This window comes from Dipodomys merriami, unplaced genomic scaffold (genome assembly GCF_024711535.1).
Source record: "Dipodomys merriami isolate MVZ:Mamm:240054 unplaced genomic scaffold, mDipMer1.0.p SCAF_15, whole genome shotgun sequence".
Classification (NCBI taxonomy): Eukaryota; Metazoa; Chordata; class Mammalia; order Rodentia; family Heteromyidae; genus Dipodomys; species Dipodomys merriami.
Genome location: NW_027202826.1, coordinates 7946292 through 7971225, shown reverse-complemented (window position 1 = coordinate 7971225; position 24934 = coordinate 7946292). Strand labels below are relative to the sequence as shown.

At 44.8% G+C, this 24934-nt stretch overlaps 1 protein-coding gene across 2 annotated transcripts in view; it reads right to left on the bottom strand.

Moving 5' to 3' along the window:
- The window catches only part of Arhgap10 (Rho GTPase activating protein 10), a 213656-nt gene extending 192978 nt beyond the window's left edge, over window positions 1-20678 (bottom strand). Inside the window, exon 1 of one of the 2 annotated variants that reach the window (XM_070022178.1) lies at window positions 20383-20678. In XM_070022178.1, the coding sequence (XP_069878279.1) occupies window positions 20383-20536 (154 nt within the window). In that variant the 5' untranslated portion in view covers window positions 20537-20678. The remainder of the gene's footprint in view (window positions 1-20382) is intronic. The other variant, XM_070022177.1, reaches the window with a different exon arrangement.
- Between the last annotated feature and the right edge of the window lie 4256 nt (window positions 20679-24934).

The following is a 24934-nucleotide window of genomic DNA, read 5'->3' as shown; positions in this document are numbered from 1 at the left end:
AACCTGAACACAAGACAAAACAGGGTCTGTGGTAGCTTCCTCTGGTTCCTTGTCTGAAATAATCAGGAAATGGAACAGTTGAACCAACAACAAAATGATGACATAGAAACCCAATTTTCAAACAAAAGACAATAAATACGTGACATGAAAGAGCTGCTCAAAAATGTCATTGTTAGTGATTCGAGAGGACCGTGATGAAAATCCTTGGGGTAATTATTCCTCATCACAGCAGAAAGAACCTGTTAGTGTGAAAATTCCAGAGAGAAGATGCTGCTAACGTGGAATTCACTAAGCAAAAAGAAACATGTTAGAAATATGCTTCAAATATGGCCCATACATGAAAGAAGGTGCCTGTATCTATAATACAACTAAAACCATCCAAAATATGAAAGTGTAGGTTAGGCACTTGAAGTTCACAACAAGGAACCATGGTGCTCACTCTCGTTTTCTCCTCTTCTTCCTAAAGAACATTTATACAGCGGTGTTCCTTTGTCTCACCACTGAGGCAGGCAAAGTCTGTCTTTAGTTGTCTTCGAGCTCCAAAGATCAATAGAGACACACACTGCTTACTTTACCTTCCAAACTCCCAAGTATGAAACCTTTCAAAACCATGAAATGCATTTTCTGTCATCAAATGCATTTTCTCAGTTTGTCTCATTCACTTCTACTTTACAATAGGAGCAGCCATTTACAATAGGGGGAAGGAGAAACAGGTAAGTTATCTATCAATCTATCTATCTATTTATATCTATCTATCTATCTCTGTATCTGTATCTATATCTATAGATATAGACATAGACATACATTTAGCATGGTTAAGTCTCTTGTTCCTGAGAAGATTTAGTAAGGAAAATTCATGAAACACCAACACTTCATTTCCTTTTTTAAAAAAAATTAGGAAGAACACTGTGCTAGCAGCAAGAAATTTGACAAGTAAGATACTGACAAAGTTGATGTTAACTCATATTTAGGTTAAGGACACGTCCACACCCTCTAGAGACTTTATCAGCAGATGCTTTACAACACAGTAGCCCAACAGAAACACTGTCAGGCTCACGGAGCTCTGTGACTTCATTCAGCCTGCAGCTGCAATGGAGCAATAGCAGGCATGGGGAAGAACTTGCAGGAGGAGGAGGCCCTAAGACTACTTACGAAAAACTACACCGAGAAAGTCATAGCACAGCATGCTCTGCTTCACTGTGTTGTGATTTAAGACCCATTTCTTTAATCATCTTGCTTATTTGCAAACATGTGTTTTTATGGGGCAAAGGATTCCAGCTGAACAAAAAAAAATAGGTAATGAGAAAACTGTACGATTTCCTTCCACTATTTTCTGTGTGTGTGTGCGTGCGTGCGTGCGTGCGTGTGTGTGTGTGTGTGTGTGTGTGTGTGTGTGTGTGTGTGTGTGTGTGTGTGTGTGTGTGTGTGTGTGGCCTGGGCGATGTCCCTCAGCTCTTCAGCTCAGGGCTAGCACTCTACCACTTGAGCCACAGTGCCACTTCCTGCTTTTTCTGTGCATGTGGTACTGAGGAATCAAACCAGGGGCTTCATGTATGCTGGGCAAGCATTCTACCACTAGGCCACATTCCCCACCCTTCCCCTTCCTCTATTTTCATCATGGCTTTTTAAAACCCCTTGCCAGCTCCTTATTCTTCTTTTATAGAAGCAGATACAACCTTTATTTAAAGGCATTGTGCAGACTTCAGTTCTGTGTTTTTCAAAATTCTGACACTAGATTTGCCAGGAGGACTCTTGAGTTCTGCCCAGAATAGCTACGTAATTTTTTCCACGTGGGTTTAAGAAAAAGGTAAATTCTACAGCCACATATATTTAAGGCCTCACTTGTATTTTACCAAGGCAGCTTTGATTATAAGAAGTTATATTAATATTTACCGGTCTTTGTCCTCTGAGAAGTGAAAGAATGTTTTGAGAAGGAGAGGTCCTGGTTAAATAAACTTACAACTGGTGGGTTTAAACAAAGCAGAACACATTTCTTTGGGGGACTGGCTTTAATATAATCCCTGTGGAGTGTAATGTTGAAGATGGGGCAGAACATGCCATGAGTTACTGAAGGAGCCTCACTCCAGAAACTTCTCACGGAGCTGTTTCCCCTGAAAACACGGAGGATTGCTGGGTTAGGCTCTATGACTGTTTTATGTCAAAAGACCTAACACAAGACGGGTACACTAATCCCAGCCTATAATCCTGAGGCTGGGGTTTATAGCTAGAATTTATGGAGGCTGAGAGTGGGGGACAGCAGATCCAGGCTAGCCTGGACAGGGAGCTCACCAGGCCTCTTCCAAAGCAAAAGCTGAGTGCTGTTAAAGGTGGTCAGTGATTGTCAGCCCAACTACAGGGGAAGTTGACAATAGGAGTATCCGGGGACTGGCCTGGACAAAATAACCTCAGCAGACGTGTGTGAGTGTGCATGAGGTGGTAGTCAGTGCCTGCCTAACAAATTCCAGCTACTTGAGGAGTAGAGATCAGATAGACAAGATCAGCCTGGACAAAATGTCACAGCAAACCCAAATCAACCAATAAAGCAGGAATGGAGGTGCATGCCTATAATCCCAGCTCTGTGGAAAGTTGTAGCTAAGAAGATTCTTTTCCAGATAGGCCCTCACCTTTGAGACCCTATCTATAGCATAACCAAAATAAAAAAGGATGGGAATGTGGTTCAAGTGAAAAAGAACCTGTCTACTAAGTGTGAGCATCCAAGTTCAAACCCCTAAAAAAAGAGAATGAGCAAGAAAAGATGCCACTCCAGAGACTCTATTTCGTCATAGAAGTCAGCTCCTTCAGGTTCTTATCCTTGCTTATTAGCACCAGTGAGCACACACAGAAGTGTGGGATGGAAGGTAAAGGAGTGCTCAGATCCCAGCTGACAGGCTCCCACCGCTCCCTGTGGCTCTAGGTTCCAGGCAGTTAAGTTTTAGGAGGATACGAGTAAGAGCTGCCCCACTGCTTCTTCCCTAACCAAAGCATTCCTTTCATTCATGGGAGACTGTAGGTCCTCTGGGGAGTGAAACAGAAATAAATGTAAAGGTCATCTTTGGAATCAGAGAAGACCCCGGGAAGAACATCACAGTTTAAGCTGAATGCTGTAGCCACAGGCACATACAAAGTACCAAAAACAACAGCAAAACACAAATACCCCAAGAAGGCCAAGGACCAGCACTGGCCAGGCCTGACCAGCTCTTACCAAACCCATAGGATTAGACTGTCCAAGGGAAGAACAGGGACACACTAAGACATACAGTCATAGCCTGGGAGGCTGCGAATGGAGACCCATGAGAAGGCCCAAGTTTGAGGAGGCAGAAGCTCAGAATAGACAGCAACTTAGGAGGTCTCTGTGGATGGAAAGCAGGTAAAGGGAAATCAAGATGGCAGACACAGAGCAGCAAAGAATGAGTCTCAAAACCTTCTGCTTGGCAAGGCACCAGTGGCTCACGCCTGTAATCCTAGCTACTCAGGAGGCTGAGATCTGAGGATCGCAGTTCAACACCAGCCCAGGCAGGAAAGTCTGTGAGACTCTTTTTTTTTTTTTTTTTTTTGGGGGGGGGGTCCGGTCGTGGGGCCTGAACTCTGGGCCTGGGCGCTGTCCCTCAGCTCTTCAGCTCAAGGCTAGCGTTCTACCACTTGAGCCACAGCACCACTTCTGGCTTTTTTCTTTTTTTGCTTATGTGGTGCTAAGGAATCGAACACAGGGCCTCATGCATGCAAGGCAAGTGCTCTACCACTGAGCCACCTTCCCAGCCCCAGCCATGAGATTCTTATGTCCAATAACTCACTAGAAAACTGGAAGTGGCACTGCAGCTCAAGCCGTAGAGCACTCACCTTGAGCTGAAGAGTGCACGGACAGCACCTAATCCCAGAGTTCAAGCCCCATGACCAATAATACTGAACCAGATGCCTCTGTGTTCACTGGTGACATTCGAGTCCTAGTCTCTAGTTTTCTCATCTGCCAGGTTGAAAACATTATCATTCTAGAATTTAGATTAAGGTTTTCTAGTAAATCTAGAGAAGCCACTCAGCCCTGCTTACATTCCCTCTGATATCACTTCCTCCCTTTCTCCCTCTTTCTCCCCTCTGCTCTGTAACTGTATTACCACCGCCCTACACAAGCCTTCTGCATTACCCCAGGTATCAACACCCACAGGCCCAAGTGTTGAAGGCTTGGACCCTAGTTTGTCACTACTGGAAAGTGGTAGGACCTAGCAGGAGGCCTAAAGGTCATTTCTGGAGTTGACAGTATGACCTCAGCCCCTCCTCTTTCTCGCTACTTTCCAGCTACCACAGTGTGAATACCTTCCTCTGCCACAAGCTCTATGCAACCAGAGTCAACTGCCATGCACTGAATCTTCCAGAACTGTGAGGGAAATAAAACTTTCCTCTTTTTAAATTCACTGACTCTGTTATTTTGTAACAGTAACAGAAAGGTTACACAAATGCTGCTCTTCTAATCTAATGAGGAGACATAGCACTGAACTACATAGAACCTTTGTTTCATCTTCCCATACTTAAGATTGCAAATTATAATCTAACAATAAATATCATATATTTGCATCTCTCCAACATCCTAAGGCCAGTAACAGCACAGTGTTCATCAACATTGTTCCATGAAGACGTACTGATTAATTCGTATTACATGGACAAACACTACTATGAAGCTTACCTCTAAAACTTGTCAAGTTGTCTCATTCAACAGCCATTCTAACCTTATCTCCTTTGCTTTGCTCAACAACAAAAAGTGGACCACAAACAATTCTTTCCTAGGAAGCCATGTAAATACCGTAACTAAAGACATACATGTAATGCAGAAGCCGACTGCAGGCTCTAGGGAATGCTTTACATAAAGACCTTCCTCCTATGTTTTGCCCTTCTAAAAGCAGGTGTAATGACTACACTAGCTTGCAAATATGAAGAAGAGAATCCTCAACCTTGACAATCAGTCAGCAACCCTACTGACTTACATGAGGGAAAAAACAAAAATCATCAGCTGGGCGCTGGTGGCTGATGCTTAGAATCCTAGTTACTCAGGAGGCTGAGATCTGAGGATCATTGCTTGTAACCAGCCTGGGGAAGGAAAATCCTTAAGACTCATCTCCAATTAACCACCCAAACATCAGAAGTGGAGCTGTCACTCAAATGGTAGAACCCTAGCCTTGAACAAAAGCCCAGGGACAGTACCCAGGCACAAAATTCAAGCCCCAGGATTGGCGCACGCGTGCGCGCACACACACACACACACACACACACACACACACACACACACACACAAATCAACTAGCTGAAGCACTGTGAATCAACTCTACTACTGCATTACACCAGTGGTTACCGATGCCCTGCTTGCTCCTGAACACCCAGGTCATATAAATAATGCACATCCAACATAGGACAAAACACTTCTCACACCATCCTGGAGACTGGCTCACAGTGCATACAGCTTACAGACCTGAATACTTCTACTTTCCTCAGTGATGATCCAAGTCCTAGAAGAGACAGCACAGTTATCATCCAGAAAAGATAAAAGAGAGCCATACCTATTTACTGTGTTGAGAAAACCCAAACTAAAGGTGATCCCAACATTCTCTCAGCATCTTGCCAAAGATGAGGCCCAAGATGTCAGTTTTTTGAAAAACAGTCCATTCTTCTGATAACATGGGTGCTCTTATAGTCATGGCCCTTCCTGTTTACAAACAGGGAGGAGAGTGGAATGTCTGCTGCTTTTCTAGGAGAAATTATATAGAAAGAGATATCATGAACACAGAACGTCCAGATTGACTTTATCAGAGAGCTGCTTATGTAAGAGACAGTTTTAGTAAGTAAAAATGTTAATAAGAACAAAATGACAAGTCATCAGAACACAATGTCATTTTGTTCTTAAAATAACAAGTTCTTCTAATGTTACAGCTTTGGTTTTTTGCTTAAATAAGAAGTTAGGTTTTGTTATATGATTGTTCAGGAATTTTTCTAAATCTGTTATTTGGGAAAGGATTTTAGTATTTCTCCAGGGACTTTTGTTCTGGTATAAATCTAACAAAAGAATGTTCAACTTAACTGCCTAGTAAAATTGTAACTTATGTCTTTTTCTTGTGATTATGTTCTTTATGGGAAAGAAACTAATAACACCCTACCTTTACTCCCATGTTACAATGAAAATTCAACCACTCTTTTCATGATATGGGGGTGATCCAAACATCTTTCAGCATGCTAAAAACAAATGGCCATTAGGAACTGCAAAAGAAAGTCAACCAGGGGCTAGAAGGTGGCTCAGTGGTAGAGTGCTTGACTTGCATGCATGAGGCCCTGGGCTCAATTCCTCAGCACCACATAAGCAGAAAGAGCTGGAAGTGGTACTGTGGCTTAAATGGTAGAGCGCTCACCTTGAGCTGAAAAGCTGAGGGACAGCTCCTGGGCCCAGAGTCCAGGCCCCACAACTGACAAAAAAAAAAAAAAAAAAAAGAATAAGAAGAATAAGAAGAACGAGAACGAGGAGGAGGAGGAGGAGGAGGAGGAGGAGGAGGAAGAGAAGGAGGAGGAGGAGGAGAAGGAGAAGGAGAAGGAGAAGGAGGAAGAAGAGGAAGAGGAAGAGGAAGAGGAAGAGGAAGAGGAAGAGGAAGAGGAAGAAGAAGAAGAAGAAGAAGAAGAAGAAGAAGAAGAAGAAGAAGAAGAAGAAGAAGAAGAAGAGAAAAGAAAGAAAGTCAACCAAAAGAAAGAACCCCAGTCAGTGACAGTGACAAGCATCTAACCACTGTCCCAATGCCCGTGACCCAACGCCTCCCAAGCCTGTCTTCATATTCTGGGTGTTGTCATCTCAAGTGAATCCAACACCACCTCAGAGGGGACTTGCCCTTTCACCTCAGGGCATTCTAAGTTGGATCTTTGGTCCATATAAAGTATTTTATCAGAAACTCGCAAGAGGCACTGGGACAGCACATATAGGAGTGAGTTACTCACCAATGGTTCTTTCTGTGTTAACCATGCCAGCCCTCAATCCTTGGCCATTGCTAGCAGCTCCCCTCCCCTGGCTGGCTCCAAGGGTTTGAGCTCACAGCCTCACGCTCTTCTTCTTCAGCTTTTTTACTCACATATACCCACCTGAACCACAAAGTCCTGTGGACTTTCCTTCCCTGGGTGCCTTCAAACACAGATCCTCAGATCTCAGTCTTTTGAGTAGCTAGGATTATAGGTGTGAGTCACCAGCAACCAGCTTTCCCTTCTGTGTTTCAATTGCTTTTATTTAGGTTCCTCCTCCTCGCAATTGAAGGGAGTAAATGAAGACACAGGTTTTATGTCAAAAATCTGAACTGTCAGCCAGGTACAGTCTCCTGTACCCCAACTACTGTGGAGTCAGTCAGCAGCAGGCAGATCACCAGAGTCCAAGAGGCAAAGGCAGACTAAGCAACTATTAAGATCCTGTGACCAGAAAAACGTTCAGATTTGCTCTAAACTCTAGCTTTTCCCACAGGCTTCCTGCAAGCACTGAGTGACTGTCACTTTCTTTTCTGGTTTTTTGATGGCACTGGGTTTTGAACTCAGGGCTTTTTGCCTGCCAGCTAGGCAGTCTACCATTTGAGTCGTAAATTTCAGTTTCATTATTTTATAACTAGGGTCTTGCTTTTTGCCAGCATTTAGAATCCTCCTATTTACCCTTTTTCCCCCATGGCTGGTATGATAGTTATGTACTACTCTGCTCAGATGGTCTCACAAACATTTTGATCCAGTTGAGCCTCAAACCTTGATCGTCCCAATCTCAGCCTCTTGAGTAGCTAGGATTACAGGCATGCACTAACCACCAGTCACGTTCTTAAGAAAGATTATTCCATGTATTATATCTTAAAATATGTTAAACTTAAATAGCTAAAAGATAAGATATTATTTATTATAATAGTTATTACCTATTTTTTGCTGAACTCAGGGCCTGGGCGCTATCCCTGAGTTTTTTCACTCAAAGCTCTTGAGCTATACCTCTACTACAGACTTTTTGGTAGTAAACTGGACATAAGAGTGTCAAGGAGCTGGGCACCGGTGGCTCACACCTGTAATCCTAGCTCCTCAGGAGCCTGAGATCTGAGGATCATGGTTCAAAGCCAGCCCGGACAGGAAAGACTGTGAGACTCTAATCTCCAATAAACCACTCAGAAAACCTGAAGTGGTACTGTGGCTCAAGTGGTAGAGCGCTGGCCTTGAGCTAAAGAGCTAAGGGAAAGCGCCCAGGCCCAGAGTTCAAGCCCCATGACCAACAAAAAAAAAGTGTCAAGGATTTTCCTATGGGGGGCTGGTTTTGAAGTGACCCTTAGGTATCAGCCTCCCGAGCTGCTAGGATTACAGGTATGAGACAGTGGCACTGAGTTACCTTCCTGACATAATGATCCTGATGGTGTCAGTAGCCTGCTGGAAACTTCTCTGAAAACTTCTCAATTGCTTCCTACTGAATTCACAACAAAATCTGCTTCACCAGGATTGCACCCCACCGCACCCTACCCCAGGTCTATCTGGGCACCAAAGCTCCTGTACTCTTCCCACCCACCCACCCCCACCCTCCTCTTGGTCTCAACATTACTAAAAGGTCAATATTCCTTGTTCAAAATACTTGGGCCCAAGAGTGTTTGAGGATCTGAAGTCTGGAATATTTGCATTACACATAATGAGATGTTCCAGACAGGATCCAAGTCACATCATCTACTCAGTCATGTTTCATGTACCTTTTTCTCTATTGGGGAGAAAGGAAATTCTACACAGCACCTCTGTTTTACATGTCAGTATTAGGGCTTGAACGCAGGGTCTCATTTATCTCACTAGACTCTTTCTACTCATGGCCAGTGGTCTACCACTTGAGCCATCCACCAGATGGCTCAGTCAATTGCAGATACAAAGTTTGTTTGCTTAAGCTGCCTCCAACTAAGATCCTCAAATCTCAGCCTCCCGAACAGCTAGGATTACAGGTGTAAGCCACACATTATTTGTAATAATAGTATTTGCAAAAATAGTATTTGTAATAATTTTATGCAAGAAACCAAGTGTCCTGCTATAGATTTTCCACTTGCAAATTAGAATTTTGGCAGTCCTCAAAACATTTCAGATTTTGGATATTCAACATGCATTTCCTTCAAGTTTTTTTTGAACCTAAAGCCATCAACTATGACCATAGCAACTCAAACTTATTCAACAATGTAAGATAAGATTACCATTTCTCACTGGAACTAATTTCTGCATGGGCACACAGGGTCTCTCTTCATTGTTAATCCTCCAGCAATTAGTTCAGCATAGCCCAAACTCAGTGACATGGAGGGCAGCACCTCTCCACCAGACATAAGTAAGGTTATTGGCAGTAAGGACTAGGAACAGAAGTGGGGTTTTTTTTTTGGTCTACACCTAACAAATGCATATGGAGGTCACTATGGTTCAGGCATTCTTCTAATTACTTCAGAAATAAAGGCAGGCAGGCATCTATGGGTCTAGCCTGGAATCAATCTTCAGTTACTCAGGAGTATTACCCCCAAAAGATCTCAGATTTAAGCCAACCTGGGCAGAAATGTTCAACAAAATGTTGAACTGAAGGTATAGCTGAATTGGTATAATGCCAGCTGTGGGGAGGAGGACAAGCTGGAGATCCTGAGTTCAAGCCTCAATACACACACATACACACACACACACACACACACACACACACACACACACACATACATGCATGCACGCACACATACAATAATGATGATAAGTACATACTACAGCCAAGCAGTTATAAGACCTTTAATACTTAATGTGAGCAACAAATAGAACCACCTAGTACATGGCTCATAGGTGTATACCTATAGTCCCAGCTGCTGGGGAAATAAGAGACTAGAGAATCCGTTGAGCCCTGGAGGTCTGACTAACATAGAGGAGAGGAGGGAAGATGACCAACCATGAGGAAGAGTTCTTACCATGTCCACTTTACTAATGGACAGGCTAATAAAGAAAATTCAGGCACTGAGGGCATCAGTAACTTGCCCAAGGCACACAGCTAATAGGCCATGAAATCAACTTCATCTTGAGAGATAAAAGCACTCAATTGTTGAGAAACCATTAAACATCCTGTATTCAGACCCGAGGTGACGCTGCAGTGGCCAAATCCAGTTCCACCAGCCACAGCCTCACCAAGAGAGTACGGCCTCTTAGCACAAGAGGGCAGAGGTGCATGTGGGAGAGCCAGTAGACAGGTGAGGGGAAATCAACACGCCTTAATGAAATACTAAATGGCACCGGATTGGCAAATTCCTGGGGAGACAGGAAGTGGGAATTCTAGTTGAACCAGGAAGCCCCACCTAGCCATGGTAATTGACATAGCATAGGGAGATTATCAGACATCTCAGTGTTTAAAGAACTACCTGCCCTTATAGTGTAAAGGCCAAGGTTCTTTATACAGGTGATGTGTGTTTGTTTACAAGGAAAGATTGTGGTCCAGGCTTTCCCAATGCAAAAAGGGTTCCTTCACAAGATTAAGTAAAATCCTGCCTGGGGACAATGCTGTACAACAGGCCCTGTGCTCCTGTTCCCACAAGACACCAGCCACCCTGGCTAAAAAACAATTTATCTAACCCCACCTGCTCAACAGCTGTGGACACTTTGAATCCAAGTATCACTTTCTCCTTATGTGCTAGCACTAGAGCCTAATGTCGGATGAAGCAAAAAGGCCTGTAAAGATTTTGTTGTTGCTGACTCCCACCATTTATTTCTTACAGTCCTGAAATGTATACTGACTCAGGAGAAGGCTAAGAGAAGGCTAAGCTGATAACACAGAACATCAAAAAGAAAACTTAGCTCCAAAAATGTAATTCAGTGGTAGTTTGCTGGATTCAGATTCATAAGGTCCTGAGTTTATCTTCACCACTACAAAGACCATTTCCAAAGTGTTTTAAGTTTATAAAATTAATTACAGAGACAGAAATGGTAGCATACATCTCTAATTCCAGCTACTCAGGAGGCAGAAGGAGAATCCTTCTAAGGCCAGTCACAGTCAAAACCACAAGATTGGGGGCTGCAAAGGTGGCTCAGTGGTAGAGTGCTTGCCTTGCATGCATGAGGCCCTGGGTTTCATTCCTCAGCACCAGATAAGCAGAAAAAGCTGGGAGTGGCACTATGGTTCAAGTGGTAGAGCACTTGCCTTGAGCTGAAGAGCTAAGGGACAGCACCCAGGCCCAGAGTTCATCAGGCCCATGACCAGAAAAAAAAAAAAAAAAAAAAAAACAAGATTCTACCAGGAAAATTACCTAAAGTAAAAAGGGCACAGGGCCATCATGTTAGTGGTTGAGTGGCTGCCTAGTAAGCACACAAGTCCTGAGTTCAAACTCAAGTACTACCTCAAATAAATGTAAATGTATTACAGTAAGGACATCACATGTATATTCTCTACATAGATTTATGGGTTCACTATGAAAATAAAAGCATGAGAGTGTAGCTGAGTGGTAGAGCACTTGCCCAGCATGTACAAGGCTCTGGGTTTGAACCTCAGCATCACATAAAATTTAAAACATAAACCTGTAAGAAGCATGATAGAATATTAGTTCCAATGTCCAATTTCTACTCACCACAAAAAAGGTGAACTAAACAAAACAAACTTACATATATTCATCTAGATGGGTTCACATATGTAACATAGAAGAGGAGAGACACATTGTATGAAACCATTATATAAAGTCTAAAAACACACAAATTATGCTGTTTTACTTAGGGGCGTGTCCCACTGTAAAAATGTCTAGAACTCATAAATGTTAGACTTGTGATAGCTCCCAGCTTTGGGGAAGAAAGCAGGGAGAAGCATGTAAGCTGGAATACAAACACATGGATACTTTTTATGAGATTCTTCTATCTTTTGCTTTTCAATTTCAGAAAATCAAAAAGCAAAAGAACCAATTGTCTGAAATGGAAAAGCAAATGCCATAGAAAACCTCCTTCCTCAACCTTCCTTTTGCGGGGATTACAGGGATGCACTACTTTGCCAGGTTTTTCATACCTTTTTGTATTTGTAATTTTTTTATAGTTCTAAAATAAAAATCTCAAGATTTTTAAAGCTAGACTAATATTAAAAATTGGAAGTTAAATTTTACTTGGGAACAGGATGAGAAATGGGGAGGAAGGAAGAGAAATGCCAGGGAAGAAAAAGGCGGGGAGATGAGAAAGTATAAATAGTATTTTATTGAATGGAGGTCTGTGCCTTGTAATGGATCCTAAATCAACACAATCTCTGAATGTTTACACTGAGGATACAGTTTTAGTTACAACAATGATCTTGAGGATACCTAAGTTTAAATTTTAAATTATGATTACTACACTGAGTTAGGAAGAATAGTCTAAATCATCAAATACACACACATTCCAGATCTTGAGGCCTTATCATGGAAAGATTGCCAGCCAGATCACAGCCCACACCCTTTTAAAGAGACAGCTTATCAATGTGGTTAAGGGGTTGGAGTAAGACAAACCCCAGTTCACATTCCAGCTTCACAAAATTATATGGTCTAGACAAGCTACTAAATTCAAGTTTCCTGACCTATGAAATACATTAACTAGTATCACATTCCACTGAGTAATTAATATTACAAAATGCCTATAGTGCATTTAGCACAAATGAAAGCAACTAGTAAATAATAAAAGCTAGCTATCATTAAAATTATTTACATTATATAAATCTTAAATAACAAAAACAGCTTTGAGACGTAGTCTATAATTGGCTATTTTATCTCTAAGGTTTAATTTTAAAGGAATCTAGTAAAACAGTCAAGACATCCTAACTCAGAATTATTATCTACAATTTCTACACACCTTCTTATAAATCCAGAAGCTCTGATCTAGACAAGTTACTATTCCCTCTAAATTTAGTTTACAATTTTACAAAAGATGGCAAATAATACCTCATTCCACTGAGTTATTGTTATAATGCCTAAGCAGAGTTTAGCACAAAACAAATCACAAATGCTCAATAAAAGCTGAAATGAAGCCAGGTGCAGGTGGCTCATGCTTGTAATCCTAGCTACTCAGGAGGATGAAATCTGAGGATCACAGCTCAAGTGAGCTAAGGCAGGAATAGTCTATGAGACTCTTATCTCTGATTAACTACTAAAAAAGCTGGAAGCAGAGTTGTGATTCAAGTACTACAGTACTTGCCTTGAGCACAGAAACTCATGGATAGTACCCAGCCTCCGGGTTCAAGCCCCAGATCTGGCAAAGAAAACAAAAAGCTGAAATGAAGCCAACTTGACAGGCACGTTGTCTTTAAACCACATGTACAAAGTCAAAGGCAAAGCTAAGCAACACTGAATCCCATAAAAGAAAGTCTCCATACTGCTTTTTCTAACATCAAACTTCTAGACACAACATTGTGTTTATATTAACTGTGCTCAAAGATAAACAGTTTACCTATACACCATCACAAACAGGAGACTCAAAGGAGGCTACATAATATTTTCCATAACAGTTTTCTCTCTCGGTTTTATATGTGTATAGAGTAATACAGAAAGAGAAGTTGGGCGCTGGTGGCTCACACCTGTAATTCCAGCTACTTAGGACTGAGATCCAAGGATAGTGGTTCGAAGCCAGTTCGGGAAGGAAAGTAAGTCCATGAGACTCTTATCTATAATTAACCACCAGAAAGCCACTGGAAGTGGTGCTATGCCTCAAAGTGGTAGAGCAAAAGTTCCTTGAGCAAAAGAGCTCTCCGGGACAGTGTCTAGGCCACAAGTTCAAGACCCTCAAATGACCAAAAAAAATTTTAAAAAGAAAGTGTGCATTAAAATATATACATATGATAGGTAATAGCTATTAGAGTCAGAAAATTCAAACAGGCTTCTAGAAGAATCCACAGCAGGCGGTCTTCTTTCCATTGTGAATTTACCCTAACAAATACAAAAGCCCTCTACAATATCACTAGGTTTTCCAAAATGTTGACTTCTGATCCTTCAGAATCCCTTCATGGGCACTGGTGGCTTAGGCCTGTAATCCTAGCTACCCAGGAGGCTGAGATCTGAGGATCACAGTTTGAAGACAGCCAGAACAGAATTGTCTGTAAGACTCTTACCCCTGATCAACCACTCAAAGAACAGGAAGTGGTAGAGTGCTGCCCTTGATCAAAAAAGCTCAGGGACGATGTACACAGGCCCTGAGTTCAAGCCCCACAACCACCGAGAGAGAGAGAGAGAGAGAGAGAGAGAGAGAGAGAGAGAGAGAGAGAGAGAGAGACGGAGAGGGAGAGGGAGAGGGAGAGGGAGAGGGAGAGGGAGAGGGAGAGGGAGAGGGAGAGGGAGAGGGAGAGGGAGAGGGAGAGGGAGAGAGAAAAAAAACCCCTGTGATTTTAAGTCAGATGATGTGCTGCCATCCCAGAATGCTGAGCAGAGCTGTGTGGTCATTAACTCTTCCTTACCAATTCCCCAGGTTCCAGGCCTGCTACTGCTCACTACCAGAGGGAACTCAGTTGGAGACAGCACACAAGTTTTCCAACACCCTTCATCTTGTACTTCACTAGGAATCAGAAATGAATCTGGAAAAAGATTTCTCTGAAATACTACTGAGTTTTGATTTGCCAACTTATGTTCAAGATTTTCTGGCATCTGGGAACTATACTCAAAATATGGCTGAGTCTGACAGATGTACCTTCTTGATAATGAGGATCTGGGCAAATACATTCTCATAAGTGATAAAGTCCTAAATGATTAGATAACTGGTCTACAAGCCAAGATGACCTTGATATTACAACCTAAAACTGCCGTTGAGATAATGATATTCTAAATCTTTTACATGGATCTACCCACTTATCCAATTATAAGTCGACCTGGTGGGTAGTACTGAAACCTCCAACTTTCAGAACTAAGTGGCTTAACTCAGGTTCCACTTTCAGTAGATGGCTGATTTAGGATGGGGAGCCCAACGGGCCAGGCTCTTTACCTTCTGTACCAATCCTTCATTGGTTATTTTAAACACAAAAATAACCTCCTCTATCTCATTTCTCCTCCTAAAGTCTATACTGCTCCCCAGTCTCCCAAAGAATTCATCAAGAAGCTAGGCGCTGGTAGCTCATGCCTGTAATCCTAGCTACTTGGTGGCTGATATCTGAGGACTGTGGTTCAAAGATAGCCTAGGCAGAAAAGTCTGTGTGACTCTTGTCTCCAATTAACCACCAAAAAGCTAGAAGTGGAAGTGTGGCTCAAGGGGTAGAATGCCAACCTTGAGTGACAAAAGTACTGGGCTCTGTGGGCGGTAGGCTCTAAATAGAACCAACTCGAAAATGAAGCCATGGATAATCTAAAATGACAAAGACATCTGAAGATTTTAAAGACAGCCTGGTCCTTCTTGTTCAAGCTTGGTTATAATTACCTCTGCCACCAGCCTACATCATGCTGTAAACCAAACTCCCAGCGAAACCCCAGGTGAGCACTGAAGTTATCACAAGGAATGATTCAACCACATTGCTTTCTTTGGACCAAAGAATATACCAAGGCTTACAGTACTAAAACCAAGTCCTGGGAAACTTATTCTAGTTCTGACATTTATTAGCAAGGTCACTTCTGACTTGTCCACCCAAGCGGCCCTCAAGTTTACTAACAAGCATTTGATAAAACAAGGTAAGTGGCTAATCAATGGCTAGGACTGTTTAAATGGTTGCAGAAAATATTTTCCATACTTTTCTCTAGCATGCCTAATGTAGAATTTATGAGAAAAATGTTTACATCCTACTGTTCCTGCCAAATATGTCATATATTTGTATGAGTCATAAGTACCTACAGCCACACAGACATCAGTCTAAAGGATTTCAGACATTTAAATGGCACTGGAAGAGGACACTAGTTATTCTACGAAAGGAAAGGAGTGACAAAAGGAAGAACTAAAAAGCCACTTGAACAAAGAGTCCATTGAACTGAGTGAATGATCTCCATGGCTAGCACAGAAGTCAATCCTCTTCTCTCCGGAGCTCCTCCTACCCTGGCTGTATCTCCCAAAGTCCTACACACAAACAGCCCATACTGCCTCCAGTTGTGTCGGGCATCGGCACACCATTCTCCAAGGAATCAAGTCCACCTTCCCAATCTTGCTTATAGGGCCTCTATCATATAAAACTGACCTTTGCATTTGGCCCGGTCTACTCCCAGATACGCAATCTCCACTCCAGCCAAACTGGTCTCCTTTCTGTCCCCAACACTGCAGGCTTTCTTGTTTGTTTCCAATCTGACAAAATTTTCTTACTTAAAACAACTCAAGTTCCAAAACTCTGAGAAAACTTTTTCCACTCTTTGTTCCTGGCAATGAGAGAATACTTACCTATCACCTAATCTTTCAACATATTTATTTGCATATCCTTTTCTTCAAGAATTTAGCATAGTGCAGAGGGGTGTTCAAAAGTGTTCTTTAAAAGTGAATTCAGCTGGGCTTGGGTGGCTCATGCCTGTAATCTAACTACTCAGGAGGCTGAGATCTGAAGATAGCAGGTAGGAAAGTCTTAGAGACTCTGATGTCCAATAAACTACTCAGAAAGAGCCAGAAGTGACAGATCCCAGGCCCAGGGTTCAAGCCAAAAAAAAAAAAAAAAAAAGTGAATTCAAACACAAAAATAAACTCAAGGGCAAGGAACCTCTACCTTATTATTTCTTTGATTACCAGCAACAACATTAACCAAATAAGAGGAACTATTTGTTGATTCCTCTGTAATAGAACTAAGCAGCAAGCCTTCAAGTCCTACAGGCCCACGACTTCTTTAAATAATTATCAACAAAGCCGGGCGCTGGTGGCTCACGCCTGTAATCCTAGCTACTCAGGAGGCTGAGATCTGAGGATCGCGGTTCAAAGCCAGCCCGGGCAGGAGAGACCGTGAGACTCCTATCTCCAATAAACCACCAGAAAACCGGAAGTGGCGCTGTAGCTCAAGTGGTAGAGCGCTCGCCTTGAGCTGAAGAGCTGAGGGACAGCGCCCAGGCCCAGAGTTCAAGCCCCACGGCCGACAAAAAAAAAAAAAAAAATAATAATAATAATAATTATCAACAATTTCAAAGACACTTCAAGACACCCAAATTACACAAGCCTAACAAGAATTTAGTGCACTAAGAAGGCATCTTAAAAGACAATCAAAAACAGAACTCATTTAAACACACAATCTTGAAAATACACAAAAGGCTATTGTTGCAAAATAAAGTATAAAACATCCAGAAATATGAACAATCTGACTCAGTTATTTGCTACCCTTTCTGTAGATCCTCCCTCTGGTGCCCTTCCTTGATTCTCTGACTCCAGTGTTTTAGAAAGGATCAACAATTAGGTGAACCACAGACCTAAAATTTTCAATGATCTCATCATGCCATTTCCAATTGCTGAGAACATTACTAATCCCTCCAAAAAATGAATCAAGAGAAACCAAACACGAAAGAAATTGGACACAGTGTCTCGTGCCTATTATTCTAAGAAGTTACAGGTGAGGGTGAGGGTGAGGTTGGGAGGATCATGGTCTTAAATCAGGTCCACGAGTTTGTTTCCAACTCAGTAAAGGAAAAGTAGACCCAGTTGTGTGCACCTATCATTCTAGCAATATCAGGAAGCCTCAAATAGGCAGAGAGTAGTCCAGGTGTGCACCAGGGAGAAAGTGAGACACTATTTAAAAAATAGCTAGTGAGCTGGGTGCTGGTGGCTCACGCCTGTAATCCTAGCTACCCAGGAGGCTGAGATCTAAGGATCACAGTTCAAAGCCAGCCCAGGCAGGAAAGTCTGTGAAACTCTTATCTCCAATTAACCACTCAGAAAACAGGAAGTAGCACTGTGGCTCAAGTGATAGAGTGCCTGCCTTGAGCTGAAGAGCTCAGAAACAGTGCCCAGACCCAGAGTTCAAGCCCCATTACCGACCAAAAAAAAAAAAAAAAAAAAAAAACCCAGCTAGTAATAGATGTGGCTCAGATACAGAAGAACACCTGACTAGCAAATGTATGTGAGTCACTGAATTTAAAACCACAATATCACAGGAAGAAAGAAAAGAAAAGAGAGAGAGAAAGAGGGGGGAAGGAGGGAAGGAGGGAAGGAGGAAAAGGAAGGGAGGGAGGGAGGAAGGGAGGGAGGGAAGAAGGAAAGAAGGAAAGAAGGAAAAGAAAAAGAGAGCAAGCAATCAACTTCCACGCAGCAAGGCCCAGCAGGGAATAAAAATAAACTCTGGTCTTTTTAAGCCCAGGACAGATACCAGGGTTTGTGCTTGCCTGCCTGGCCCTATGTGAGTGCTGTACTAGCTAGTTTCAAACCAATGTCCAGATCGCTGCTTCCCCAAATAGCTGGGATAATAGGCATGACCCATCAGTACCCTGCAAGTCCAGCACTTGTCCACAGTCTTTGGAAGAACTAAAAGTAAAGATCAGAGAACAAGCAGGGGGAAAGTCAAGTTCTCCCATTTAAAAAAAATGTGAACTACAGCTCTATCTGTCACGGGAAAGAATGTAAAAAGAAACTCAAGAGGAGGAGGAACAGGATAGTTTCTGATGGCTCCCTGAAGCATGATTACCAATTATGGTTCTTACAATTAAGGACAAGAATCAAAAGGAATAAGACACCAATTCACAAATTCCAGGAAGTGTGCCTTCTATGGAGGAAGGCTCCCAGCTGCTCCCCCACCCCCCAGATGCTCCGAGATGCTGGAACACAAGCTCGCTTCCTTCTGGCAGAGCAGGGAATACACTGTCCCACAAATAGCTTTATTGCCAGTGGCCAAACTGGCTTTGCCATCTGCCTCTCTCCACATGGCTCCTGCTCCAGAGGGAGCTGCCACCATGCCACTAAGGACACTCCCCACCCCAGTGACACTGGGTAACACTGAGCCACCGGAGTCAGACCCTTAGGTTCACTCCAATCCTAACTATACAATTCCCCATACTTCCTCCTCCCTGCATGCCAGCCAACCCACGAGTCCAGTGCCAAGGGCCTGGAAGGACATCCACCAAATAAGCCCACTCATCACATGCCACCCCAAAAGTGGGTCCCCATCCTAGTTTTGCAACCCCAAAGAGGTCACAGGACCCAAAAAGAACCTTGGAGAGTCTCCAAAGAAGCAGAGTGACTTGCTTCCAAAATTACAGGGATGGCTCACTAAAAACTTCCTATTAAAATACATTCCAGCTCATATATTTAATGAAGATTAACTGGGCCAGGCTCTGTGATGGACAGATGAGGCAGCAGGCTCAATACGTCTTAATCTTCATAATGCAAAACTTGAGGATGGGGTGAAGTGGGATCTACAAGAGACAAACTATGAAGTCAGGAAATCACCAACTGAGTAAGAAAAGGCCTGACAGGGAGACTGGATATGGCCCAGGATCTGTGTGCGTGTGTGTGTGCACGTGAGCACTGGTCAAGGGTCTTGAACTCAGAACCTGGACATTGTCCCTGAGCTTTTTGCTCAAGGCTAGTGCTCCACCACTTGAGCCATAGCTCCACTTCCTTTTTTTTTTTTTTTTTTTTTTTTGGTGCTTAAATGGAAAGTCTTGCAGACTTCCCTGCCTGGGCTGGCTTTGAACCCTAACCTTGACATCTTGGCCGCCTGAGTCTCTGTCTTTTTCCAGAGGGAAGTAGCCAGGGGAGGGGGCTGGTTCCCTCACGGTGGCCTCTCAGGGACAGTGGGTCACAGAGTGGTCAGGCTCCAGGCTCTCCAGGAGCTAACTCCCCGCAGGCCACTTCTCTTAGACTAGACTCCTTGCAAGATCACCGCACTACACTGAGCCCTCCCAGTTCTCCGGTTTTCTACGGCGTTTTTCAAGAGAAAGATGGGGACAGATAGGGAAGGGAGGGCACGGAGCTGGAGAAGTCTTAGAATTCCCAGTCCGAGGCGGGGCCGGTCAGGGGCCAAAGGACCGGCGGCCCGCTGACCCTTGCAAACCTCGATCTTTGAACTGTCCGCGGCACAGGAGGTGGGAAGGAATGTGCAGGAGGCAGCCCAAGGCCGGGTGGACTTTCTGGTTTGGCACCGCCAGGGACCGGGGACCGGAGTGCCCGGGAAGGGGCGAGGAAGACCGAGCGCGTGCTGCCCAAGGCATCCAATGAGTAAATAAAAGCTGTTTGGAAAGGTCACGAGATAAAACAGGTCAAAGCGATCAGTCCGTGCTGTGGGCCGCTGGGGTGGGATCAAAGCCCAGGCCCCAGCGGGCACGGATCGCGGGGGGCGCAGCACCCAGGGGCGCGGGGCTGGGCAGAGGCCAGGGGCGGGAAAGAGGATCGGCCTCGGCGGCCGGGGAGGACCGACCGGGCCCGTGGAGGCTCCGGGCGGACGGACGGGGGGGGGGGGGGGGGGGGGACTCCGGGGATCTCAGAGTCGGGAGCCGGGCGGACCCCGGGTGCGGGGCCTCGCCACGCCGCCGCCCGCCCGGCGCGCCCGGGTCTCCCGCTTACTCTTGGTGGCAGCGATGAGGTTCTTGCCGTCCTTGATGAGCTCTTTGATGAACTTGTTGGTCCTCTCGAGCTCCGCTTCGTGCGCGCGGATCCTCTCCCGGAACCAGGGGCTGTCGAGGTAGCAATCGCTGAACTCCAGGGGCTGCAGCCCCATGTCGGCCGCGGGCGGGCGGGCGGCGCCCTCGGCCCCAGCCGGGCTCCGAGGCGGCGGCCAGGTGCGGGGCGGCGCGCGCGCGCGCGCGGGCAGGAGGCCCCGGGAGCAGCTAGCCGTGCCGGGCGCGCGGGGCAGGCATGTCCCGCGGCGCGGAGCGGAGCCGCCACCAGCCCAGCGAGCGAGCGAGCGAGCGAGCGGTGGAAACGCGTGGCCCCGATCGCGGCGGCCCGCGCCCCTTCTCTCCGCGCCCGCCTCCTCCCTCCCCCTCCCTCTTCCCCACGCGCTCGCCCCTCCTCTTCCTTCCAGGCGTCCTCGTCTAGAATTTCGGCCGCGCGGCTCCTCCACCCCCGCGGCCCCCCCCTCGGCCCCCGGGAATCGGGGTGACTCACTGTCGGCTCCCCAACGCGGGGAACCCAGCCGGACTCGGAGGGGGGGGCAGTGCCCTCGGGTCCCCTCCCCCGGCCCCCGCGGCCGGCCCGAGGACCGCACTGGGGGCCAAGAGGAAGTGATTGACTCGTTTCTCCCGTTGATCCCGGGACCAGCCCGGCGGGGACGGGGCGCGGCCTCCCCTCGGTGCCCATTTACACCCCAAGGCTGCCGGCCCCTCCACCCAAACGTGGCCCCCGGGCCCCCCAGGCCTCTCCCACACCTCTGCCGGCCCACGGGCAGAAGGCTGGGGTTGGGGGTTAGCACGTGGGGTTAAACCGCAGGAAAATTGTCGGTGTGGAATTGAGCGGATTAAATTCCCGGCTTGCATGTCTGCATGTCGATAAATATTATTTTATATGCACACAGGCATGGTGCCTTGGCGGATTAAATTATTTGGGTAGGCAGAGGCCGGTTCTTTATTATTACCCTAAAAGTAAACAAGAGAGGAGGTGGTAAAACGATCAGCTGAAAATTCATAGCGATGCCCTCCCGGAAAAAAAAAAAAAAAAAGCCTTCCTAATCCTTGTGTTCTGAAATAAACAAAATAGTAACTTGTGAAAGTTACTGAAATTTATACCTAGAAGAACACACGAGTCGTTCAATAAAGTAACTTTGCAGAATAGCAAGCAAGCATTTCTTTAGACAATGATCATGTGTCAGGCACACGGCTGCATGTTTACGTGTTTTAGTTTACTCCTGTGGAAACTTCAAAGCCATTCGTTAAGATGTTCAGACTGTGAGCTGGGTAATTAAGAAGCTGTTTGGACTAGGAGCTGTAGGAGTATAGCCCTCCGGAAGAAGTTAAATAAGCCTCCTACTCAATAAACTTTTGTTACAAAACAGCACGGTGAGTGCCTAACCCACAGATAAACATTGCTTTCATGCCCTTCCTCCAGAAAGTTCAAGATGTTTTACAAATAACTTTCAGGCATTGAAAGCTTAGACCCCACTAAAAGCAGCAGAGAATTGGAGTCTACCAAGGGAATAAAAGGGAGGAAAAATACTCAAGTGATGTCAACAAACAGTGAAGGGCTTGTAATGAGAAACACTAACCAGTACTCAGTCCTCTGCACCAAAAAACCACTCCCCCTCCCAACACACACACACACAAAGGTGAACATAGAAGAACTCTATGACCAGCAACACTGTTAGGTATATGCCCAAGAGACATGAACCCATATGTTCACAAACATGCTATTTCCACACTGGGCCTGTCAGCACACACTTATAATCCCAGCCCATGGAATGCTGAGGCAAGAGAATCCTGAGTTCAAAGGGAGCCTGGCTACTCACTAGACCTTATCTCACACATACACACAAACACAAACCCTATACATGAATGTTCATAACTGCATTATCCATTAGTAGCCAAAAAGTCCATCAACTGTTGAATGACTTAAAGGAAATGTATATATCCATAACATGGAATGTTAATCCACAATAAAAAGGAATCAATACTGCCACATTCTAAAATGCAAATGAACCCTGAACACAGGGCACTAAGTGAAAGAAACCAGTCACAAATCCCATGAGTTATTACCCATTCATATATAATGTCCCAACAGGGAAATTTATAGAGACAAGAAATATTTTAGTGGTCACCAAAGGCTGGGAAGGTAGAGCGAAATGTTTAAGAAGTGACTTCTCCTGGGAGTTCAGAAAATATTTTAATCTTAGACGTTGATGATGAATGCACAATTCTGTAAGTAGACCAAAGAAAAACAATGAATTGTATACTTTAATGAGTGTATTTTTGGTATGACAAATACATCTCAAAAACAAAAAGGGCTGGGCACTAGTGGCTCACACCTGTAATCCTAGCTAGTTTGGAGGCTGAGATCTAAGGATTGCAGTTCAAAGGCAGCCACAGCAGGAAAGTCCTTGAGACTCCTATCTCCAATTAACCACCAGAAAGCCAGAAATGGAGCTGTGGCTCAAGTGGTAGAGCACTCACCTTGAGCTGAAGAGCTCAGAGATAGCACCCAGGCCCGGAGTTCAAGCCCCATGACCAGCACAGAAAAAAAAAAAGAAGACTAATAGTAGAGGATTACTGAGGCCCTAAGTTCTATCCCTAACACTCCAAAAGAAAGAGGAAGGAGGAGGAGGAGGAGGAGGAGGAGGAGGAGGAGGAGGAGGAGGAGGGAGGAGGAGGAGGAGGAGGGAAGAGGAGGAGGAGGAGGAGGAGGAGGAGGGAGGAGGAGGAGGAGGGAGGAGGAGGAGGAGGAGGGAGGAGGAGGAGGAGGAGGAGGGAGGAGGGAGGAGGAGGAGGAGGAGGAGGAGGAGGGAGGAGGAGGAGGAGGAGGAAATGATGACAGGCAATTCCAAGCAATTGATTCTCTTTACCAATAATAAAACCTCTATTTATTCAGTATGGCCAGGTCTTTAGATATTTGAAGGAAGACTTGTCTAAAACAAATTGATAACCACAAAATATCATTACTTGTTATTTCACATACACACAATGTCCCAGAGCACATGGATATGAATCTTAATAGGTCTACTATAGACTCTACTTTCACCTGGTAGAGATGAGAACCTATTCCACTCTATGACCATGTTCACACGTTTGAGAAGAGAGGGTTTGGGTTTCTGTGCAGAAGACCAAGTGTTGGCCATTGTTGCTCTTCTGCAAGACCTTCACTATTGACATCTCTTCTATCCTTAAATAATTTTCTTCCCTTTTATTTGCCTCTTTTATTCCCTCTGTAGACTCTAATCCCTTACTGCTTTCAATGAGAACTATGACTGAGTGAAGAGAAGCTGAGACAGATTAAAGGGACTACCTCTCCCTGTGGCACTGAGGCGGGAGTTCAATTTGACTCCCTGAGTGACAGCTGTGAGACCTTTCCCTGGTGCCCAGCTTCGTTGAGTAAAGAAACATCCTCCAAGTAGCAAGCTGGACTGCCCTCATGCCAGCAAGGGACACTTTAAAACTTCACAGACACCTTGGGGAAACTATATAGCAACCACAGCTGCGCAATGCCAAGCACAGCTCCAGTTCCTGAAGGCATTGTCCTCGCCCCCATTGTTTCAAATACCTGTACTGGACTTTTTAACCATCAAAAGCCTCAATAAAGTCTGGAGGACCTTAGCACCCAATCTACCCAGACCAGAGGGACAGTATTTCTCACTGTGACCCAGCCAAAGGCCTGTGCCGGGTGTAAATATAGTTCTTCATTTCCATGAGGGAGTGCCCTGATTGGTGCAACTGCAATCCTTCGTTTGCATGAAGGACTATGCCAAGATTAGTGCAAACACTATCCTTTATTTGCATGAAATAGTGCCACAATTGGGGCAGACACCTTCTGCACGCCCCCTTTCTAGCTATATAAACAGGCTATTCAGCTCACTTTATAAGACGGGCAGGAGACTCTCCTGTGATGCCCACCATTATCCCAACACTAGACTCAAAGACTTGACAAAGAAAGAATATGGTTAGGTAGCAGCTGAGCAATGGCAGTGGTGAAGGTGGCGGAAGCAACAGTATGCCAGCTTCTGCTCTGCTCTGCCAGTGGGAGCAGTGATATGTGGTGCAGCTACAGGAGCCAGCTTGAAGAGATCCAGACAGCACAACTGGGCAAAAATGATGGGGAGTGATGGTGGCAGAGAAGGTAAGGACAGCCAGAGTCTAGAGAAACTGAGAGGAGGCTGAAAAAAGATAGAAGAAAGAACCAGGGATGAGGAATTGTGGGTCCTGTCATGGATGGTATTCTAGAGACCTGTCAAGCCCTGCAAATCTCAGATACCTTCGTCTTGAAAGATCTAACACATGCTGTGGAGCCAGCTGAGAGTCTAGTACCTCCGAAAAACTTTATGATTGCTGTTAACTCTAGAAGGAACTACCTACCATTGCTTACTCCTGTCACTCACAGTGGCCAGAACCCAAGGATGACAAAAGCTATCAAGTACTAGACCCACTGGTAGCTAATGCTAGAGCAGTGTCTCCAACGTGATTGCTAAGAGCCAGTC